Below are 21,604 nucleotides of genomic sequence, written 5' to 3' on the forward strand. Positions count from 1 at the left end.
GGATCAGCGGGGTCCCCAGCTCCTCGCAGCCAATGAGCGGCCGGCGGGGGCGGAGTTGGCGGCGGCGGATCACAGCGTGCGGCAGCTCTCGGTGCATTGAAGGAACCATCCTCTGGTGGAAGCCGGCGTCCGTCCGCCTCTGTCACGACAAGGGCGGCGAGGAAGGAGCCATGGGGCATGCCCGGGCTCCATGAACATCCCTCCTAGGCGGTCTTCCTCTTGGGCATGACCCAGCGCCAGAGCATCCCTGCTCCGCGGCGGTCCCTGCGGCTGTGCGACATGACCCAGCTGCTGCGTGCCGCAGCCGGGCGAGGGAAGTGGACCAGATCCAGCGCGGCCAAGAGGGCTGCGTGCCTGGTGGCTGCGGCATATGGGCTGAAAATCCTCTATCCCATCCTCCGCAAGCGCCTGCAGCAGACAGCCTGCGAAAAGGGCTTGCAGGCTGCCTGCCGGGCTGGAGGGGACGAGGAGCCGCTGCATTGCAGCCGGATCCGGGGCAGAGCCTCCCCGGCAGTGAATGCGGAATTTTTCAAGCAGCTGCTGGAACTTCGTAAGATCCTCTTCCCGAAGCTGGTGAGCGCCGAATCGGGCTGGCTTTGCCTCCACTCGGTGGCTCTGGTCTCCCGGACCTTCCTCTCCATCTACGTGGCCGGGCTGGATGGGAAGATCGTCAAGAGCATCGTGGAGAAGAAGCCCAGGAGCTTTGCCATCCAATTAATCAAGTGGCTCATGATTGCAATCCCTGCCACTTTTGTGAACAGCGCCATACGGTACCTGGAGTGCAAGCTGGCCCTAGCCTTCCGTACCCGCCTGGTGGATCATGCCTATGAGACCTACTTTGCCAATCAAACTTACTACAAGGTGATCAATATGGATGGGAGGCTGGCGAACCCCGACCAATCCCTGACCGAGGACATCATGATGTTCTCCCAGTCGGTGGCACACCTGTACTCCAACTTGACCAAGCCCATCCTGGATGTGGTGCTGACATCCTATAGTCTTATCCAGACTGCCAGGTCCAGGGGAGCAAGCCCCATCGGACCTACGCTGCTGGCAGGCCTGGTGGTGTATGCCACGGCGAGAGTACTGAAAGCGTGCTCGCCCAAATTCGGCAAGCTGGTCGCAGAGGAAGCTCATAGAAAGGGTTATCTGCGATACGTCCATTCGCGGATTATAGCCAATGTGGAAGAGATCGCCTTCTACAGAGGACACAAGGTAAAATGGAAATAAAGGCAAGGACCAAAATCTGAGATGGTTCAGAACTGTTGCTGTACTACTAGATGTTGATCTACTGTAATAATGCTGGTCATGTGCCCTCACCCTCTCCCCCATGAGGGATATGAATTCCTCTGATTCCTAAACCTGTTTACGATACATACTCTCTCACATGGTATGGAGAGAGACAGAAGTATAGAGTATTCCCCATTTTATTTTTCTCAAAGTATTCTGAGCAGCATCACATTTCTCTAATACATTTTAATTTCCCTCTTCTGTCTCATTTCCAAAAGGTGCCCTACCTTTTAACCTTTCCAGGCTCTTATTTCTCCCCTATTTTATTAACTAAGAATATTTAATGATACAGAAATACTTTTTCTCTAAATGCAAAAATCAGTAGCACACAGTAATTCAGAAGAAAACTTTGCAGTAGTTTAGATGGCAACACGATCTTTGACATTGTCTTGTGTAGATAGGTAAGAAAAATTGTAGTCACTATAGTCCTAAAGTTGCTGAAATACAGTACAGTATTTAGGTTATCAGTTACATAAAAGTAACTGATAATTTAAAAATCAGCATATTGAAGACATTTTCAAAATTTTATTGTGAGTTTTGACTGTAATGTGTTTAAAATGGCTTTTTAAAAAGTTTCCCATAATGTGAAAAAGAAAATAGTAAAATTTCACACTACCCTTTCAGTCAAAAGTATTAATAAAACAACATAAACATTTTATTTTTATAGTAGCAATGAGCACCAAAAATTGTCTGCAGCATTGCATTAACTGCAGCTAAATTAAACAGTAATTCAATTCTTTTTTTCCTATTCCAACTTTTGTGTGGGCTCAAATTGACTGCATTATGTCATACTGATTTGTCACTATTCTTGACTCGTTTCCTTGATGTACATTATCACTTCCTCTTGGCACATTGCTGAAAGACATGAAATACCAATTCTGGGTATGAATTCTGCAGATTTACTCAGGCAAAACTCTCATTGGAATAAATTGGAATTTTGTAGGCTTGAGTCCCCAAATGTTGCCTAGTTCATGGAGTTGCAGTTTCAACTTACAGGTGTATAGTTCTTAAAATCCTCTTCATTAAACATGTAGAACTAGTTTTACTTCGATGGTAAGGAACAGCTTTTATCACTCGCTTGCATTTTGCTCTGGCACTGTGAAGTGGGTATAAAACTGCCAGAGTGGGGTAAAGGGGCATTGGTGTAAATCAGAATCCGGCCCAATGAGTTCCATGGGCTATGCTGATTTACACTGAGAATGTGGCCCTTTGTCTAAACAGGTACCACATAGCTTGCTGTACTGATTGCAAGATATAGTGAAGAATTCAAATCCGAACACTGGTCATTTGATTATATTATATGTACGTGTGTGTGTGTATTGTACTCATATGTATATTAATATTTACTATACTGTGTAAATACTTACATTTTTTTAACTATAGGTGGAAATGAAACAACTACAGGAAAGTTACAAGGCTTTGGCAGACCAAATGAACCTCATATTGTCCAAACGTTTATGGTACATCATGATAGAGCAGTTCCTGATGAAGTATGTCTGGAGTAGCTGTGGTTTGATTATGGTGGCTGTACCTATCATCACAGCAACAGGATTTGCAGATGGCGGTAATAAAGACTTTTATTTAATTTCAAATGTTTCTTTAAAACTATTAGTGTAGAAGAGTAGTCATGTAAGAAGACTACATTTCATTTTAATACCATTTATAGCTGTAGTGCTATAATATTCAAACCATACACGCCTCATCCTTGGGCAGCTCCTGGCATGTGTAAAACTTTACAAACAAACCATTTGAAGAAATATCAGTGACAGAAACTGCATCTTTGAACTTAAGCGTGATAAACACATTCTGAATCAAAGGATAGGTTTTTCAAATAAGATGCCAAGGTGAATTGTGGTTAAGCAGTTTATAAATATCACTTTAACCGTTTACTGCCCTTTCTGATGTATGAAGATGGTCTCACAAACTTTAAAATAAAATCTTGTTTTTTATATTTGCAATATCAAGAATGTCAGGTGCTCGCTTTCCTCTCTTCACAGGAGGCCCTAAGCTGTGAGGTCTCATCAAGTTGTAATGTTAGCTGTAGCCCTCATGCCCCAAGCAGGGTTGGGAAGGTGTGTCAATTCTCAGAATGTCTGCTGCTATATTACTAAATACTATCCATCTACCTACCTATCTAGTGGGTTTTCTGTGGCGTTTGCTCATCACCTTAGTATCAGAATGCTTCACAAACATTGATTAATTAATATTTATTTATTCTGTTTTGTGTTGACCTGTGTAAGAATCAGCATCTCCTCTCACCTCAAGTAGAGTACAGAAAGAGAAGTGAAGCTCAGGTTATAGGCTTTTATGACAGCACTATTCAGGTTATAGGCTTGTATGGCAGCACTATTCAGGTCTTCTGAAGATCATGTCCAGATCTTCCAGCAATGAGAGCGAAGTGAAGCCCTGATTTTAATTTTGTCTGAAATGTTTTTTTTTTTTTTAAAGTCAGGGAAAAAATACAACTTGGAAGAGCAGGAGGCAAGGGGAATGTGTTAGATTAAGAAGTACTAACAAGCAAAAACAAATTGTTTGCTTGTTCATTTTGTAGTTTACATAGAATCATAGGACTGGAAGGGACCTCAAGAGATCATCTAGTCCAGTCCCCTGCACTCATAGCAGGACGAAGTATTATCTAGTCCATTCCTGACAGGTATTTGTCTAATCTGGTCTTAAAAATCTCCAATGATGGAGATTCTACAGCCTCCCTAGGCAATTTATTCCAGTGCTTAACCACCCTGACAGGAAGTTTTTCCTAATGTCCAACCTAAACATACCTTGTTGCAGTTTAAGCCCATTGCTTCTTATCCTATCTTCAGAGGTTAAGAAGAACAATTCTTCTCCCTCCTCCTTGTAACAGCCTTTTTATGTACTTGAAACATGTGCAAGTCTTTGTACTTTGTGATTATATACTAACTTCAGTAGAAGAGAAATCCACAAAAAAAGAATACAATGATTTAAAAATTCCTGTTTAACATTTTTAGATACTGCATATTAGAGCTTAGAAATTATAATGATAAGTATCCTAGCAATACCTAAGCTAAATAAATGGATAGAGAAAAACTGACTTTGAAGTTGGCTCAACAAATCTCCATATACATGACTGGAATCATAAGAAGTCTTAAAAAAATCAATAAGATTCACCATGCAAAGATTCTGTAATGCTTTGTAAATGAAAAGATCAATTTTAAATCCAGTACATTTAACCAAGTACCAATGGATTGTTTTCAGAGCAGGTGAAATCTGTGCATATTGTCTGAATTTGATAAGGAATTTGGCAATCATATTCTAAACAAAGGAGTTTATACAGGTCCATATTATACAGAACAACCAGTGAAGGATAACAGTGTTTTAGTACTTTGGAAACAGAAATGAGGTTAACCAATTTAATGTACTTTCTGCTAAAATGGAAATAAATGCAGCTCAGCAAAATCCCTTAACTGATAAAGAGATTATTTAACCACAGAATGTAAATGTCTCCTCCCTAGCCCTTCCCTCATGAATCATGAACAGGTTAGGGTCCTTCAAAGAGAGAGAGCCTCTATAAAGGTGTATAGAGGAAAGGAGCAGTATTTCACCCATATCAACTCTACAGTAAGTAACATTCTCTGACATCCAGGAATGGACCTCTGACAAATATGTTTAAAATGTGGACGGAGCAGAAGTCAGAAAAATAAATCTGTCTTCTCCATGTCAGTGGTAGGCCTGTCACATACACCTCTACCCCGATATAACGCTGTCCTCGGGAGCCAAAAAATCTTACCACATTATAGGTGAGGGGGAGGGATAGCTCAGTGGTTTGAGCATTGGCCTGCTAAACCTAGGGTTGTGAGTTCAGTTCTTGAGGGGGCCACTTAGGGATCTGGGGCAAAAATCAGTACTTGGTCCTGCTAGTGAAGGCAGGGGGCTGGACTCAACCTTTCAAGGTCCCTTCCAGTTCTAGGAGATAGGGTATCTCCATTAATTTTTTTTTTTAATTTTTTTTATATCGAATTTGCTTTGATCTGCCGGAGTGCACAGCCCCGCCCCCCCAGAGCACTGCTTTACTGCGTTATATCCAAATTCGTGTTATATCGGGTCGCGTTATATCGGGGGAGAGGTGTAATACTGAAGAGTATTTGCCAGGAGGAACATGCAAAATGTTAAAGTGTAGAACTTATTACAGAGCCCTGAGGCATTCTACAAGAACAGGGACAAGATCAGAAATGCATTATTAATGGTGACAAATTGACCCCATCAAGTGGTAAGAAGTAAACCAGGTATGCTAAAAATCCAACAAGCGCAGCTCACTGCTGAAGGCGATTTAGTTGGCGAAATAGTACTGTATCCAATCAGATCAAGTGTGGAAGGCAAATGAAGTTGGTTAAAATCTGAGGAATGGGAACTAGAACTGTCATTGATGAATAAACCCATTAGAATCCAGGAAGTGTTTGGAACCGAATAGCTAGTGTTTAGAACTTATGACCATGCCTGAAATCAACCTGAAACTGTTCACATAGATGGTCTTCAGACAGGAGGGATTGCATCAGTACAGCAATAGCCTTTTCACTGTTGCCAAAAAAAAATTAGGTATTTGTATGTATTTAAAATACACACAGACCACAGCTAGTGCTACCTTTTCTGATATCCGTTTGCTGTTACAGTATATGAGTTTTGTAAGTCGTTTTATAGTACGCTAGTATGCAAAAGGAATCATACAAAAAACACAAGTAGACCAAAATATCCTGAATGTAGTTAGTTCCCTGGAAATTAAACATTAATGACAAGGAGACTTTAATTTCATTAGGCACAATAAATATGGGTTTTCCATAAAACAAATGGGATTAAGAAGTTTTATAAGTGGGGAACAAGTTATACTATTGACAGAGGCTAGATACTAGACTAAAGAGAGACCACTGGCCCAGTCTGTTGTAATATGGCACTTCCTCTAACACAGAAGGAAAAGCCTATGTGTGAAAAACATTGGAGAAAATGATCAAGAAAAGTTATTTTGGGCAGGTCTGGTGGTTTGATTTCAGTCATGCAATAATGGAGAATTGTGTTCTGGAGCAGTTTAAAGTTCCTCAAATTTACCCAATTTTAAATCCACAGTGACATCTAAAATGCTGTCTAGATCAGTAAAACTTGGTTATCTGCCAAGGAAGAGTTATAATTTTTTTTTTTTTTTAGTTTTGTACTACTGAATTGGCATCACTACTGAGGACTGGATTCCCTACAGAGCCTTATTCACATGAGTCCTCCCATTGGAGTAAATGTGACAACTTACATGACTATCTATATAAGTGAGGGTTTTAGGATCGCACCCTGACTGAGGAAGGTTCTGTCCTTTTTTAGAAAGGCATGACTCTCATTGTGTACCAGATGTGTATATCCCAGTGTGCTGGGTGACACACTACTGACTTGGAATAACTTAAATTAAAAAATCTGAACAGCCACAGTTTTCTTAAATAATTCAGAAATTGAATTTTGAGACAAAGGGAGGCCAAATTGGGGTCATATGTGTATGACAGTAACTTTCTATATAATATTTTTGGCCCAAAATGTTTACACTTATCTGTTGTGTATCTTCATTGATGTAAGTGGAGTTATACCAAGGATGTATTTATCCAGGTTGTTTTTTTTTTGGTGGTTTGATAAATTAAAACAAACTAGCGTTTGGGTATCAGGAGCTTCAAAAGCAAAAAGAAGATACAGACAGGTACAACAAGATTTGGTACGGGATTTATGTTTTCAAACACTGCAGAGTCTGACCTTGTCACGGAGGTGAGAGAACCACTCGCTGCGTAAGAAAATTTCGCTTACGTTGCTTTAGCATTACCTGCCATAGAACAGCACATAAAATGACCATCACGTTACACCTGTAGGAAACTGCTCACAGATTTTCTTGACTAAAAGCACTGAGCCAGCCTAATAGAAGATAATAATAATAATTCCTGATGTAGGAGTTGGCATACTGGATCAGCCTCCTAGTCTGGCTAGCCTAGTGTCTGGCAGTACCCATACTTCAGAGAAAGACAGAAGTTCCAATCTGCAGCACCGTTAACCAGTCTGCATAATGTTATAGACTGGTTAAGGATATCTTCCCAAAACCCCTCTTGCAACCTAAAATTTCACATTTGGTTGACCATATATTGTCATCTTAATTTGCTTAGTTGCAAATGTTAAGGATTATACATTATTCATTCTTAAAAAATTCAGCCACATTATTATCTTGATGATTTTGTGGAGGAGGAAATTACAGGTTGGCTCCATGCTGTATAGCAGTTTCTGTGGGTGTGATGATGGCAAGAGATATCACAATAGCAGAATTGGACTCCAGGCATGAAATACTTAATGAATTTTACTCTGGGAAAAACAAACACTTCATGTGAAGATATTATACTTGAAACATAAATGTGTTTATTTTTCCCATGCCCTCTCTAGTTTCGGCTGCCATTTTTGCCTTTGTCAGTTGTTAAGGATATTTTCTCACCAGACATCACTTCTTGCTCTTATTTGATTCAGAAGAATTTTCATGCTAACAGGCTACAATGTTATAACAAAGGATTATGGGATCAAACAGACAGAGAAACTGGGTTGTGAGAAAGAAGACTCTTACTCAGACACAGATCCCTCTAATACTACCAAGAGGAATATAGAAACTTACTGTCAGTTAATTGCATTCTTATAAAATGTTCTAATTTTGCCAAATGTGCATCAGTATGAATGTTCCTTTTTAAGTGGAATGAAGAATTAAGTAAGGTTGAAAATGAGTAATAGCAGTACTAGTAAAAACAAAACAATGAAACTGAAATTCTGTTTGATTCACTACAGTTGTGGTAAAACTCAGACTGAGTAATAGTATATTAAAAAGAAAAAGAGGTTGATGGGTGTTAAAAAGAAAAAAGGATGATTTGTGTAAGAAGAAGAATTTCTCATACTCCCATTTTTTCTTTGTTACTAGAAGTTTTATGCCAATTGTTTGCCTTTCTGATTCCTTTAAGAAAGTTGTCTTCATAGAGTTAGTGTTCTTAACTTAATATCTGTTTTAATAATGGCTCACATTTTAACCATAATTTAATTTGTAGAGATATTTTTCAGAAGAATATTTGAACAGAAGAACATTTTTTGCTTTTAGAGTTAGAAGATGGCCATAAACAAGCAATGGTTAGTGAGCGAACAGAAGCCTTTACTACTTCACGAAATCTGTTGGCCTCTGGAGCAGATGCCATTGAAAGGATTATGTCTTCTTACAAAGAGGTATTGGGTGTCATTTGTAGTATACAACTGAAAAGAGAAATAAATGAAAATAAAACAGAATTTGCAAATGTAAGATTTTTTTTTAAACTTTCTTTTGTAATCATATTGGGGCAGATTCTGCAGTCCTTAAATCAATGGGAGTTTGTCTTGAGTGAAGACTGCAGAATTTAGCTCTCAGTAACTTAAGTACAGATAGTATTTTAATGTGGGGATAATTTGTGGCCCATGAGTATAAACCATGACAGCATTTTCTAGACTAGAGCCAGATACTGTGCAGACTTCTCAAGCAGTTCTTCTAATAGACTGTGATTTTTGATTCATCTGTTTCAATACTTGGCCTACAATGTAGAGAGACTGCCTGGTTACCAATTATGTGAAGGTGTTACTATTAGCATTCAGTGTTAAAATCATTTATATAATGCTATACATTTACATGGCGCCTTGCAAACATGGCTGCTTTATGACGCAGAAAAAATATCCACTAAATAATAGGTGAAAGACAGCAAACTGATTTGACTTGTAACACAATTACACTTTAATTCAGAGAGTATGAAGTGAAAGACCCAGGGAGCTGAGCTTCCATCTTAATTTTATACATAAAATTTTGCCAAAGTAGTATTGGGATACCACACCTTCATAGTTTATTCTAAGTTACTTTTAGGCAATTTCCATCGAATGGTAATATGCTTCCCGTGAACTTTAATATTTTATGGTAATAAAGTACGAATCCCACTCCCTTTTCTTACATGAGCAGCCCTGTAGCAGTCACTGGAACTGACCTCATTAGTAAGATGGGCAATGTTTGGCTCTTTGCAATTTTATTTTTTGTCTGTAGGCCACCACTGTAAATCCAAATTTTCAGTGTTTTGATGGGTAAGTCTACAGGCTCATGCTTTTGAAACTGTTACCACCTGTTACCTTTCTTGCAGCGTGTGAGTTGAGATGATGGTCTAAGGTTTGTTCATAGGGTACAGCATTCAGTATCACAAATATCACTGTAACAGAGAACACTGTTTGAAATGCTGGTTTGCAGGCTTAGCAAAGGCCAAGGATTGAGGGCTTGATTCAACTCCCACTGAATTCACTGGAAAGTCTCCCAGTGGGAGTTGGATCAGACCTTGAATAGGCTTGGAGACTGAACTACACTGTCATATTTAGAAGTGGTCATTGCAGGTCAGTATGGAGGGCACACTGGTGAGACAATGTGGAAAGGTCTGTCCTGCTGCTGTCCACGTTGTACTTGCTCTACTGGTAGCAGGAGATCTTCAGTCTTAAATACTGTCAGTACAACTCTTTTCACAAGTGTTAGAGACAAAAACCTGCCAATGCAGGACAGTCTAGGCTTACTCATGGAGTTGAAACATTTGATAATTACCATGGGTTTTGTAAAGTTCTCCTTATAAACTCCTATACTCTTATAAAACCATGACTGAGAGCAGGACCTTATAATTCATAACAAATAGCTGTTCTTGAATTTTGTACAATTATGGGACTTGTCTAGAGTTACACTTCCTTACACCAGAGACGTCTTCTAACACCAGGTTTGGATCTGGCTATCTCTAAATGCTTTACTACAACTAGCTAATGTATTTGTTTTTTAAGGCTATGTCTAAACGACACACCACTTTCGGTGGCGTGTAAGGTACGTGTGCTACATGCTACATTGAAAAGCACCCTGCATTCACACTGTGGTGTGTTGCTACATGTGTCAGTGAAAGGCTCCAGCAGTGGGGGAGGCAGCTGGGAAAGGTTCTAGCAGCTCCCCTCTGTCAGAGCCTTTCCCCCTACGGCAGTCTTTTCCTACGGCAGGGAAGTACTCCAGCAATGAGGAGTCTTCTATACTACTGCAGATGCTTGGGTGTAATTCCTCTCTGCCAGCAGATGGAGACAGTACATTGAGACTTTTTGGTGAGGTCATCACCTGCAAGAAAAGGGGCTTGCCAGGTCCTAGAGCTCATTTGTTTCTGTCTCCAGCAGGCTGAGGATCAGTATCTTCAATGGCTGTGGAGAAAGGCCTGAACAAAGGAGACCTTTGCCAGGGTCTGCTGGAGAGCCTTCCTTGCAGTTTTAGATTCCTCTCTCATTTGAGTCTCAGTTGCTCTGGGGCCTCAGCCTATCCAGGAATCCTGACTCCAGATACCAGTGTATAGAGAGGGGAGTACCTGGGGTACACCATGACCCTGTAGTAGTTTTCGCTGACAAATGTACGAGTCTGTCTGTCATATCCGGAGGAGAACAGTTGGACTCGTTCCTCTGCACTTTCACCACAGGCTGAAAAATGTTTTGGTGTGGGTACACTGAACAGCCACCATCTCTCACTCAAATAAACTGACCCAGAGCAAAGAGATGGCCAAGGAAAACCAGGTATTGAAAGCAGCCCCCCATGCTCCTCTTAGCCATCCTATTTGTTATTCCCATAGTCAGAGTATGCAACAGTGCAGACTAGCCAAACAGATCCTAAATATGCTAGGAAGAGTGGAAAAGAGGAGTGAGTTTTTTGAGAGAATTTGTCAGAATAGAAGATCTAAACAGACTAGATTGCCACAGAGTCCAACAGAACAGCAGAGAAGTAATTCAGCAGGACTAAAGATATGAATTCTAGCACCACAGATGCCCTCGCAATTAAATAGAATGGTACACTGGCATGCTTTTCTCCACATTGACCCATGATGGGTGTTAGGAATCTCGCAAAAAGGCTCAGCAGTTCAGAGCCTCACAACAACAGCATGAGAGCCACAGAAGAAAGAAAAACAAAGTGAGCAGCATCCAAATCCATTCCTTCCAAGAGAATGAAGTCTCTAGTCAGGGAAAGTTGCTTCAGTGCCAGCAAGGAAGTCCCAGAAGCATTCAGAGTGTGTGGCATTAGAAAGTTAAATGCATTGTGTCCTGGAAGGTGTATACAGAACTACAGGAGATAGGGAAGGCAGCCACCTGGGGTATATGTCCTTCACTGTTTAATCTGTAGTGTTCAGCAAATGTAATGTTCAGGCATGAGCTGATTCATCATTTGGTGAGAGTGCTGAAGGCAGCTTTCATGAGGTATAATCAGTGCCTACTGTATGGCACAGCATTGCTTTTGGAGGTAGCCAAACATCTGGCTTGGCACAGAAAATCAAAGAGAGGAAAATTTTCCTTATGTGTTAAATTTTCTTTCTTTGATATCTTCTATGCCAGTCCAGGCTTCCTCCCTTCAAGCTTAGCACTGTCTTCTGCAAATTTCCCGGACTTTTTCAAACATCAAGTTTTATGCTAGGGATCCAAGGTCTAAAAATTGTGTGTGGTGTATTTTGCACAATAAATTGCTATTATAGGAACTGCTTTAGGAGATTCAGCTGACAGATGGGAGCTAGCAGCCCCCTTATTTGCTGGTGATGACATCACTAAAAATTCTCAAGGCCTTTATTGGAGTTATACCAATTTACGTCAGCTTAGGATCTGTCCTTCAACGTAATGTCGCCATCTGCTGGCAGATAGGAACTGTACGTGTGCATCTGGGGGGACTGTCAGAGAAGATCTCAAAGAAATAAAATTAATTGGTGAGGAAAAATTTCCTTTTATTCTTAATCCAGAATGAAATCTAAGTAGTACTGAGTCAAAACGATTGGGAATGCTATCCATAAATGACTGGACAAAGTATTTAATTTCCAGTTTCCAGTTTATGTAATTTAAACAGATCATTTGTTGTTTCTCAGGTCACCGAGTTAGCAGGCTATACAGCTCGAGTGTACAACATGTTTTCAGTCTTTGATGAAGTGAAGAGGGGCATTTACAAAAGAACTGCTGTTGTTCAAGAGATTGAAACCAACAGCAAGAATGAAGATAAAACAGAATTACACATTGATGGCCCCTTGGAAATCAAGGGTGGGTAATTCATATTTTGATACTTTTCTCTATAAACTCTTCAGCCTACTATGCAACTTTACTGGTATAAACAAAGTCTTTCTTTACACAACCCTTGCTGCTATTTCAAAGTTGCCACAGATCAACTCTCCTCCCATTACATATTCCTAACCTACTTCTTTGCAGTTTTCTATGCCTCCCAGCAGACAACCCTGAGATTCCTTCCCAATGTACTCTCACAAGGGCTGGCTGGAAATTCTCCATCAAAACCTCCACAGAAAATTGGTTTTTTGACATTTTTTCGCCCAGAAAGAATCTGCTTTCCTTTACATTTTTTTAGTTTTAATTAGAAAACTGAAACCTGAAATTTTTCATCTGAAAAGAGAAAAATTTTGATGTTTTTAGTAGGATTTGGCCTAAAAAACGTCAGGCACTGAAAATCAAAATGTGTTCAGTTTTCATATTTTCAACAAAAAGACGCAATTTTCCACTGAAAATTTTTCTGATCAGCTCCAACCCTCCTGCCTGCCTTTCCCCTTGCTCCTCCTACTCTCTACGTTCTGTCATTTCCCCTCTTTCTCCTCCTTCTAAGGTCTGTGTATGTGCCCTCTGACTGAATTCTCACTGTGCCCCATTACTCACCTTCTGTCTCTACCCCTCACCCCCATCCAATTTCTTTCCCAATCCCCTCATATGGCCTTTTGCCATTTACTTCTCCTGATTACCCACATTGGACTCCTTCCATTTCCTGCTTCCCAGCTGCTGATGACAAACCAAATCCCTTCCCCACCCCCACAGGAAAAAAGTAGCTATTCAGAGGCGAAGGAGTTAAACTGCTGTGTGTGAAATATTTTCTTCCTTCTCTTACAACATTATTGCCCTTCAGCACAGATTTCTCAACAGGGTCATAATAAACACCCTGAGGCGGCACAAACATTAACAGTAAGCATTAACTGATTTCTTGACCTTGTAGGACATGACAATGTGTGATTACCAATAAAATAAACAACATTTTGTAATAGCTACATTTTGTAATGTAGTAGAGAAAAGGGTTTTTTAGACCAAATAGTGGTAAATTAATGTCCTTGGCCCACAGGCAATTGTTCTTTAGCATGACTGCCTAGTTATTTTAAAGACTGAATGCAGTTCAAATATGAGAACTCTGCTGATGTTTCCATGTGGTATAGCATCCCATTCTTCAGTCCATACCAAGACTTTATTCCACTACAGTTGCAGAGGCAACATATTTTCTGAGGCTCTCCCATCAGAAGTTCCACTGTAATAACATTTTTCTTCCTTTCTTTCAGCCTTGATAATTTCAGAAATCCCTGCATAGGAATTTATAACAGTGGAGGGGTGCGTGGGTGGGTATCTGTGCACATGTGTGTACACTCATGTGTGCATACATGTAAGTGTGCATATTGTTAAAAGAAAAATCCATGTATTTTAAGGCAAGTTTATTACATTGCCCCACACCACTTATTTCCTCTTAAATCGTCAGTATCAACTTGTGCCACCAAATAATGTTATATTATCCTCTGTATTTACTACAGCCCATAACTTTACTGATCTAGGCTAAGAAAGAATGACAACCTTTTAAACAGACAAGGCGGGTGAAGTAATATCTTTTACTGGACCAATTTGTGCTGGTCAGAGACAAGCTTTCGAGCCAGACAGAGCTGCTTTTCAGCTTGTCTCTCTCACCAACAGAAGTTGGTCCAATAAAAGATATTACCTCACCAACCTTATCTTTCTAATATCCTGGGACTAACATGGCTACAACTACACTGCATACAACCTTTTAAATACTTTAGTCAAATAACAATAATATATTACTTTACTTAGTCTTTCCTTATCTTATCATTCAGAATTATAAAAAAGGATCATCACTTAATTTTTGTAGCTGTGCTATCAATTTATATGCCTCATTACATTAAAAAACAAAACAAACAACCTCCAACCCCCTTACATTAAGAGAGCCTTAAGGTCGCAAAGTCAAGCACTCAAATATTAGGAAATCCCAGAATTAATGTTACCTATGCAACTCTCACCATGATATCTGAATATTTTACAAATGTTAATGAATTGATCTTCACAACATCTGTTTGAGGGTATTATTATCCCTGTATTCTAGCTGGGGAACTGAGGCATAGAGAAATTAAGGACAAATATGTCATAGGTGCCCAACTTGAGACGCCTAGGGGTTTCAGATTATTTAGTATTTTTATAACACCTTATATGTCCAAAATGCAGCTTTGACTTCTGTTGCAGTCATGAGCACTCCTGAAAATCTGGTCCGAGCTGTTTGACGTCAGGCACCTAGAAAATAAGGAACGCACAGTTAGTGGCCAATGGTGGTGATTTTGGTTCAAGTGGCTTGTCCAGCATCACATGGCAGAGACAATCAAGTAGAATCTAGTTCTCCAGGATAGCATTTTAATTCTCTAACCATAAGACTTATATATTCTCTTCTGATGGTCTCCTGCCTCCTTCACTACACATTTTCCAGCTTCTCCGACAAATGAGGCAGGCAACAGATGGACTATTCAGAGAATGTAGCTGCCAAACTCTAACAAGCCTTTATGTTCAAACTTTTTTCAGAGGCTTATAACTTGGCCAAATTTGGATGAATTTTCATGGAGATGGCATAAGGCACATCCCTGACATCAGGGTGACCTGTCTGCCAAATTTCAAGTTCCTGCTCCAGAGCTTGGAAGCAACAGAGCTTCTCAACTAAGTGGTTGTAAGAACTATTTTAAGATGGGAAGAACAACCCTAATTTCATTCCCAGAAGCCACCAAAATATTTTAGCTGAAACTTTGCAAAATTCAGCCTGAGGAAAATGCCCAACATGGAAAATTTCAGCCCAAATAGTTACAGATTGGTAAAGTTATAAGCAACTGAAAACAGGGTCTTATAATGGAAAGTGTAAGGCAACCTTAATTATAGGCAGTGCTACCAGATCCATGTGTAACAATCCTGTATTTAATTGTTTCTTTATTTGGATTAGTTTAAGACTTGACAAAATATGTAGGGCTGTCAATTAATCACAGTTAACTCATGCGATTAACTCAAAAACTTAATCGTGATTAAGCACAGTTTTAATTGCACTCTTAAACAATAGAATACCAATTGAAATTTATTAAATATTTTTGATGTTTTTCTACATTTTCAAATATATTGATTTCAATTACAACATGGAATACAAAGTGTATGGTGCTCACTTTATATTATTATTTTTATTACAAATATTTTAAAAACAAAACAATGTAAAACTTTAGAGCCTACAAGTCCACTCAGTCCTACTTCCTGTTCAGCCAGTCACTAAGAGAAACAAGTTTGTTTACATTTACAGGAGCTAATGCTGCCCACTTTTTATTTACAATGTTACCTGAAAGTGAGAACAGGCATTCACATGGCACTTTTGTAGCTGGCATTGCAAGATATTTACATGCCAGATACGCTAAACATTCGCATGCCCCTTCATGCTTCTACCACCATTCCAGAGGACATGCTTCCATGCTGATGATGCTCGTTTAAAAAAAATGCGTTAATTAAATTGATGACTGAACTCCTTAGGGGAGAATTGTATGCCCCCTGCTCTGTTTTACCCACATTCTGCCATATATTTCCTGGTATAGAAGTCTCGGATTATGACCCAGCACATGTTGTTCATTTTAAGAACACTTTCACTGCAGATTTGACAAAATGCAAAGAAGGTATCAATGTGAGATTTCTAAAGACAGCTACAGCTCTCCACCCAAAGTTTAAGAATCTGAAGTGTCTTCCAAAATCTGAGATGGACGAGCTGTGGAACATGCTTTCAGAAACCTTAAAAGAGCAACACTCTGACGTGGAAACTACAGAACCCGAACCACCAAAAAAGAAAATCAACCTTCTGCAGGTGGCCTCTGACTCAGATGATGAAAATGAACATGCGTCAGTCCGCACTGCTTTGGATCGTTATCAAGCAGAATCCGTCATCAGTATGGACGCATGTCCTCTAGAATGGTGATTGAAGCATGAAGGGACATACAAACTCCAGAAATTCGTGGCTCTCAGCCCTGTTCTTGGACTAATAGATATCACTGACCCCCTGAATGTTTCACTAACTTTTTTTTTAATTTGTAGGAAAAGTTATTGATGTTGATCATGGAATTGTTTGTGAAAATGTTCCTATTATTACCCCAAATGGAGATGTGGTGGTTTCCAGACTAAACTTCAAAGTAAGATGATATGCAAGAATCTTCTGATTGTTGCCATCACATTAACACAAAACAACACAGAGTTCATGTACCCTATGTTAAATACTTGGAGAAGAGGGGAAGTCAAGAAAGGTAGGCATAGTGGCTCACTAGAGGCAGATATGTACAGTGTATCCTGCTCAAAGAAAATGGAGAGAGAGGAGAAGGAATGGTTTGACTTGTGTCATTGTCAGATTAAAAACTACAGCTGCATTTTCAAAATTGCTTAAGGGAGTTCTGCATCCAACTCCCATTGAATTTCTATGGGACTGAGGTGCTTAACACCTTTAGGATGCTTTAAAAATCTTCCAAGTCCACAACATTAGAGCAAACAGTGAGTCTGTGGAACTTCACTTGACCACTCCAAGGATCAATAGTAACTAACAGCTGACAGGCCCAATCCTACAATCTTTGCTCAGTAAAAACTCACATTGTTTTCAATGATTTATTGCAAATAGCAATCAATTCCTATTGGCATCACATTGTTAATGCATTTCATTTATTGAATGATTCCAAAATATGTCACAATATTGAATGTTAGTGCAGTAATTATATAGAAATAGGTGAAAGCATTGGAAAGTTGCATGAGAACGTCCACTACCTCATTTATGCATCTAATTGCTCATGTTACCTCTGTATTTGTATTCTGGGTGTGTGCGAGAGACAGAGAGAGGGAGCCCCTTTAAAGAAATAGTCAGCATCTGGCAGAATAGGGCCTTTAATTTGGCAAAACTCCCAGCTACTTTAAATGTATTTCGTTTAGCACTATAAAATGATGGACTGATATTCAGGCAGAGATACCTGTATGTTTGTACACTTTACCTAGTATATTTATAGAGAGAATTCACAAACAGTGCTATTGGGTGGGTGGGTGGGGGGAAGTATAGGGGTGTATAGGGTGAATAAACAAAGGTGTGTGTGTGTGTGTATATATATATATACATGTATGTATGTGTATGTATATAAGAAATGCATAAAAATGACACTATATGAGCAGAAATGGAATTTTGAGGTTCACCCCTTTGTGTCTAATTCACCCATACAAAAAATACTATATGCTGTTTAATGAGATTGTGATGGAATTTAGTGTAGTTATAGAAATGTTAACGTTTGTAAGGTAGTGAGTGTCCTTAACTCCTTACAGTCTCCTCAAATTGAAGTCAGTGCATGCAAGTACTTGAGGGGAATATTTGGCTCTAAATATGATCTGTAGATGCAGAACAAGGAATACTGAAATCAAGATTCATCATAGATAGTGACATATGGTATGTGGGCATGTTTTTCCCAGCTCTATGTGACTAGGGTCTAATTTTGCTACATGTTAAAATGAACTGCAGTCAGATTTTACCCAAGACACAAAGTGCCCAAATGTTAAAAAAGGTTTCAGTGCTAATGACTCATGTCCCTCCACAAAATAGCCTTTTGTAAGTAATACCATACCCATCTGGATTGTTTCCTAAATTAGAAAAAAAAACATCTAAATTGTATCTTTGGAGCTAGTAAACATGATTTCTTCTGGTTCCTTTGCTTTTGCTCTTTGAATCCACATATTCTATGCAAATGCAGTTTTTCAAGCAGAGACTGAATAAGAGTTGTAGCCAGTTTCACAATTTGTACTTACTTAAACTAAATGCTTAGGTGGTTTCATTGTGGGGTGTGCTAGATTGTGTCATTATATGCTTCATGGTAAAAGTGATATATTTTGAAAGGTGGTTGTTTTATCGTTTTCATGACTATTTTAGGTACAGGAAGGAATGCATCTTTTAATCACTGGCCCCAATGGTTGTGGAAAGAGTTCTCTTTTCAGAATTTTAAGTGGTCTGTGGCCAGTCTATGATGGTGTTCTCTACAAACCGCCTCCCCAGCACATGTTCTATATCCCACAAAGGTACGTGCTTTGCCTACACTGGAAATACTTTTTTCCCAGTTTTGTGAGATTTGGTCCACATTCTAAACCTCTGGCATCTAAAGTAAGGTTAGAAGATGGTAACCCTCACCTCTTATTACTGGAAAGAATAGAAGAATTGCCGCCACATTCAGTTGTACGGGGAGAGCTCCCATTGCCAGTCACCAACGTGTGATGGGATGAGCCCACATACAGCCAGAGAGGGCTGGATGACTGAAGAACACAGGGGGACAGTTTAGGCTTTGGAACATAGTTTCCTTTTCTGTCAAGCAAAACTTGAAATAGGCCAAATAGAGCTTGTTTTTAAAATAAATGTGAAATAAAGTATCACAAGTGGGGAACATTGTTTTTCCCCAAACTTGAATTACAATTTAAAACCCCTAAATTTTGCAATACTAAACCAAAACCAAATCCAGCATTACTTTTACATTTTCGCTTTTAAATCTGTGTTCCTTTTGCCAACGAAAGTATGATGTTTTGAATGTTTCCTTTGTAATCTATAGGCCTCCCAGAACACAATCCAATCCAATATATTCCAATATTTCTCTTTAGAGTTCTAACTTGGATGTTTTTGCAAAAGCTAAATCAAGCATTGAAAATCTTTGCTTGCCTTTTGTAGTTCACCCTCTTCACTTGGGTAAAAGTAAATGTTCACAATGTGTTTCTGCTTAGAAAATACCAGTGATAAAGTAGAATGGAAGCTGTTAAGTGATGGATAGATTTTTCTCTGCAGACAAACAGAGCCTTCAAAACAACAAAAAAGCCTGCGTGTAAATAACGCAAAGGAGTATATTGCAACTAGATAGTGTCATTAAAGCTCAGTACTGAGTAGAAGGCAGTGAAGAGTTGAACAATCCCAAGAGGAACTTCTCAGAACTTCTGGGGAGCTGTTACATCACTATAGAAATCAATGGTACACTCTCACCTGGAAAGAAAGGTTTAAATGATGAGCAGTATAAAGAAGGTAAACCAGGCACTTCTTGTTCTTGTTATGAGAAAGGGTAACAGAAGACATTCAGTGAAACTGAAAGGCAGCAAATTTAAAATTGATAAAAGGATACTTTTTACATGACAACATTAGCCTGTGGGACTCCCTGCCACAAGATATTATTAAGGACCAAGAGTTTAGCAGGATTAAAAAAAATGGATAATGAGCACCCACAGTTACAATAGCAAGGATTAAAAAAAAAAGAAGTTTGGAAGGGATATAAACTGTCATGCTTCACAGCATGTTACTCAATCTGTTACTGAGGTGGCTAGGAAAATTTTTCCTTATGGGGAGTTTATTTTATAATTGCTCGCTTCAGGGGTTTCTTGCGTCTTTACCCAGAGCATCTGGTTCTGGCCACTGTGGGAAACACAGTATTAGACTAGGTAAGCCATTGCTCTGAATAAGCATGGCAAGTCTTATGTTCTATTTAAGATTTTAAAAGCCAACTCGAGAATCAGCTTATTTAACAGAAATAGCAAAGGATAATTATCCTCCAGTGTGAATGCAGTTCTGTTAGGAGCCAGGCAGAGCTGCAATAAGAAAATAGGCCATTTTGGAAAAGAAGCACCCATTGTCCAAGGCTGCTAGCAGTCTTCCTGGTTGGTAACAAAGGTCCTGTGATTACAATCCTCCAGCTCCCCTTGAACCAGAGATCTGAAGTGATGACGGAAGTGGCACTTGGAACTGTAAGGGACTTTTTTAGGCAATGGGAAAACAAGTTTTAAAGAAAAAGCCACCCTCCCCATTTCCTTCCTGGCTCCACCTGAAACATTTAGAAGGGTCAGGAAGGGTTACATCTTAAACTTCCCTCTGACTGCTAGAGATTTAGACACTAGTGAGGCTGAACTCCACTTGGAGGAGCCACTTCTGAATTCAATGTCTCTTTTTCTGTCTTTGGAGAAGGCTTCCCCCAAACTGCTCTGCAAGTGATCCTTAGCTGTGACCTGACGGGGTCACCTCTAAAGGGGAGAGAGTAATTCACTCTCCTTAGCCATTGAATTCTTGCCCTCCTTGTTGAGATAGCAAACAGAGGTACCAGTGGGGGTTATGGTTTTGTGATGTGCATAAATGTCCTCTTGGAAGTAAGTTGAAACCATCAGTTCATTTCAGAGTAGCCATCAGATACTATCACTTTCAGTCACTACTTGCATAGCACTTGATTGTAACTGTGACACGGAGGTGAAAGGTGAACATTAGTATGTTCCTTGCTTTTAAAGAGGTCTTTTTTTTTTAGTGTTCATGCCTTTGCCTCTGCACTGTTAACATCTGTCACTACTTCCAAAGTGATAGATTTCTTTGCTAGGAGCTTTTTGAACTCTGCCATATAAACATATAAATAAGCTTTTGCTAGAATTAGAATATGACAAAAAGGGGCTTATATGTCTCATCATCATCTTACTACTAGCTCTTCTCGCCCTTCCTCATTTATAATCTCCAAGCAGCATATCAAAAATCTCTACTTTTGAGATATCCTTGCATAAACATTTTATGATGGTTAAGTCTAAGCAAAAAATGTAATGTAATATAGAAAGATACTGCATAGTCTAATGTGCTTCACTAGGTATGTTGGCATTAGGCATAAAGCACAGAGTTTTAATGTGCTGGCGACTCTACAATTATCTTTTTCTATATAGTTACAAATAAATGAACTGATGAAAGAGCCTGGTCACAAAACATAACAAAACTCTATAACAAACCGAGTTCAGTAAAAACAAGGGCAATAGAGTCCATGACTGTTGCAAAATAAGACTGTTCCTTCAGCGTATGAGTAGTTGTAGGACAAAAGGGGGTCTTTAGGCACTGTTGCCTGTTCTCCCATCTTCAAAAATCATGAGAACCAGGACCAGGTTGACTGTAGTAGTAATTATAGAAGAATGGGTTGTTTATGAAAAATAGTCTAACTACAAAATAGATTCTCAAGCTTAACACACAAGTAGCTCAAATTATAGTCTATATACAATAATAATGTCAAGCACTCAAAAGTTAGGATATGCCAAAGTAAGGCTGCCCTTAGTATCCTTATGGGAGTGTGCTGGAGTGTGCCTTGCCCCAGAAGGAGGGAATTTTCACATCAATGAGACTGTTGTCTTTCCT

The 21,604-nt window shown here is 39.4% G+C and overlaps 1 protein-coding gene across 1 annotated transcript; it reads left to right on the forward strand.

Annotated features, from left to right (window-relative positions):
• The first annotated feature begins 264 nt into the window (after positions 1-264).
• Positions 265-19,204, forward strand: ABCD2 (ATP binding cassette subfamily D member 2). Its single transcript, XM_024216062.3, has 7 exons — positions 265-1,215; positions 2,674-2,854; positions 8,408-8,529; positions 12,222-12,390; positions 16,501-16,595; positions 18,356-18,501; positions 19,192-19,204. The coding sequence occupies exons 1-7, from the start codon at positions 280-282 to the stop codon at positions 19,202-19,204; spliced, it is 1,662 nt and encodes a 553-aa protein (XP_024071830.3). The 5' UTR covers positions 265-279.
• Positions 19,205-21,604: the final 2,400 nt, after the last annotated feature.

The sequence above is a fragment of the Terrapene carolina genome, unplaced genomic scaffold, assembly GCF_002925995.2.
Source record: "Terrapene carolina triunguis isolate 2854851 unplaced genomic scaffold, T_m_triunguis-2.0 Scaffold68, whole genome shotgun sequence".
In the NCBI taxonomy this organism is placed as follows: Eukaryota; Metazoa; Chordata; order Testudines; family Emydidae; genus Terrapene; species Terrapene triunguis.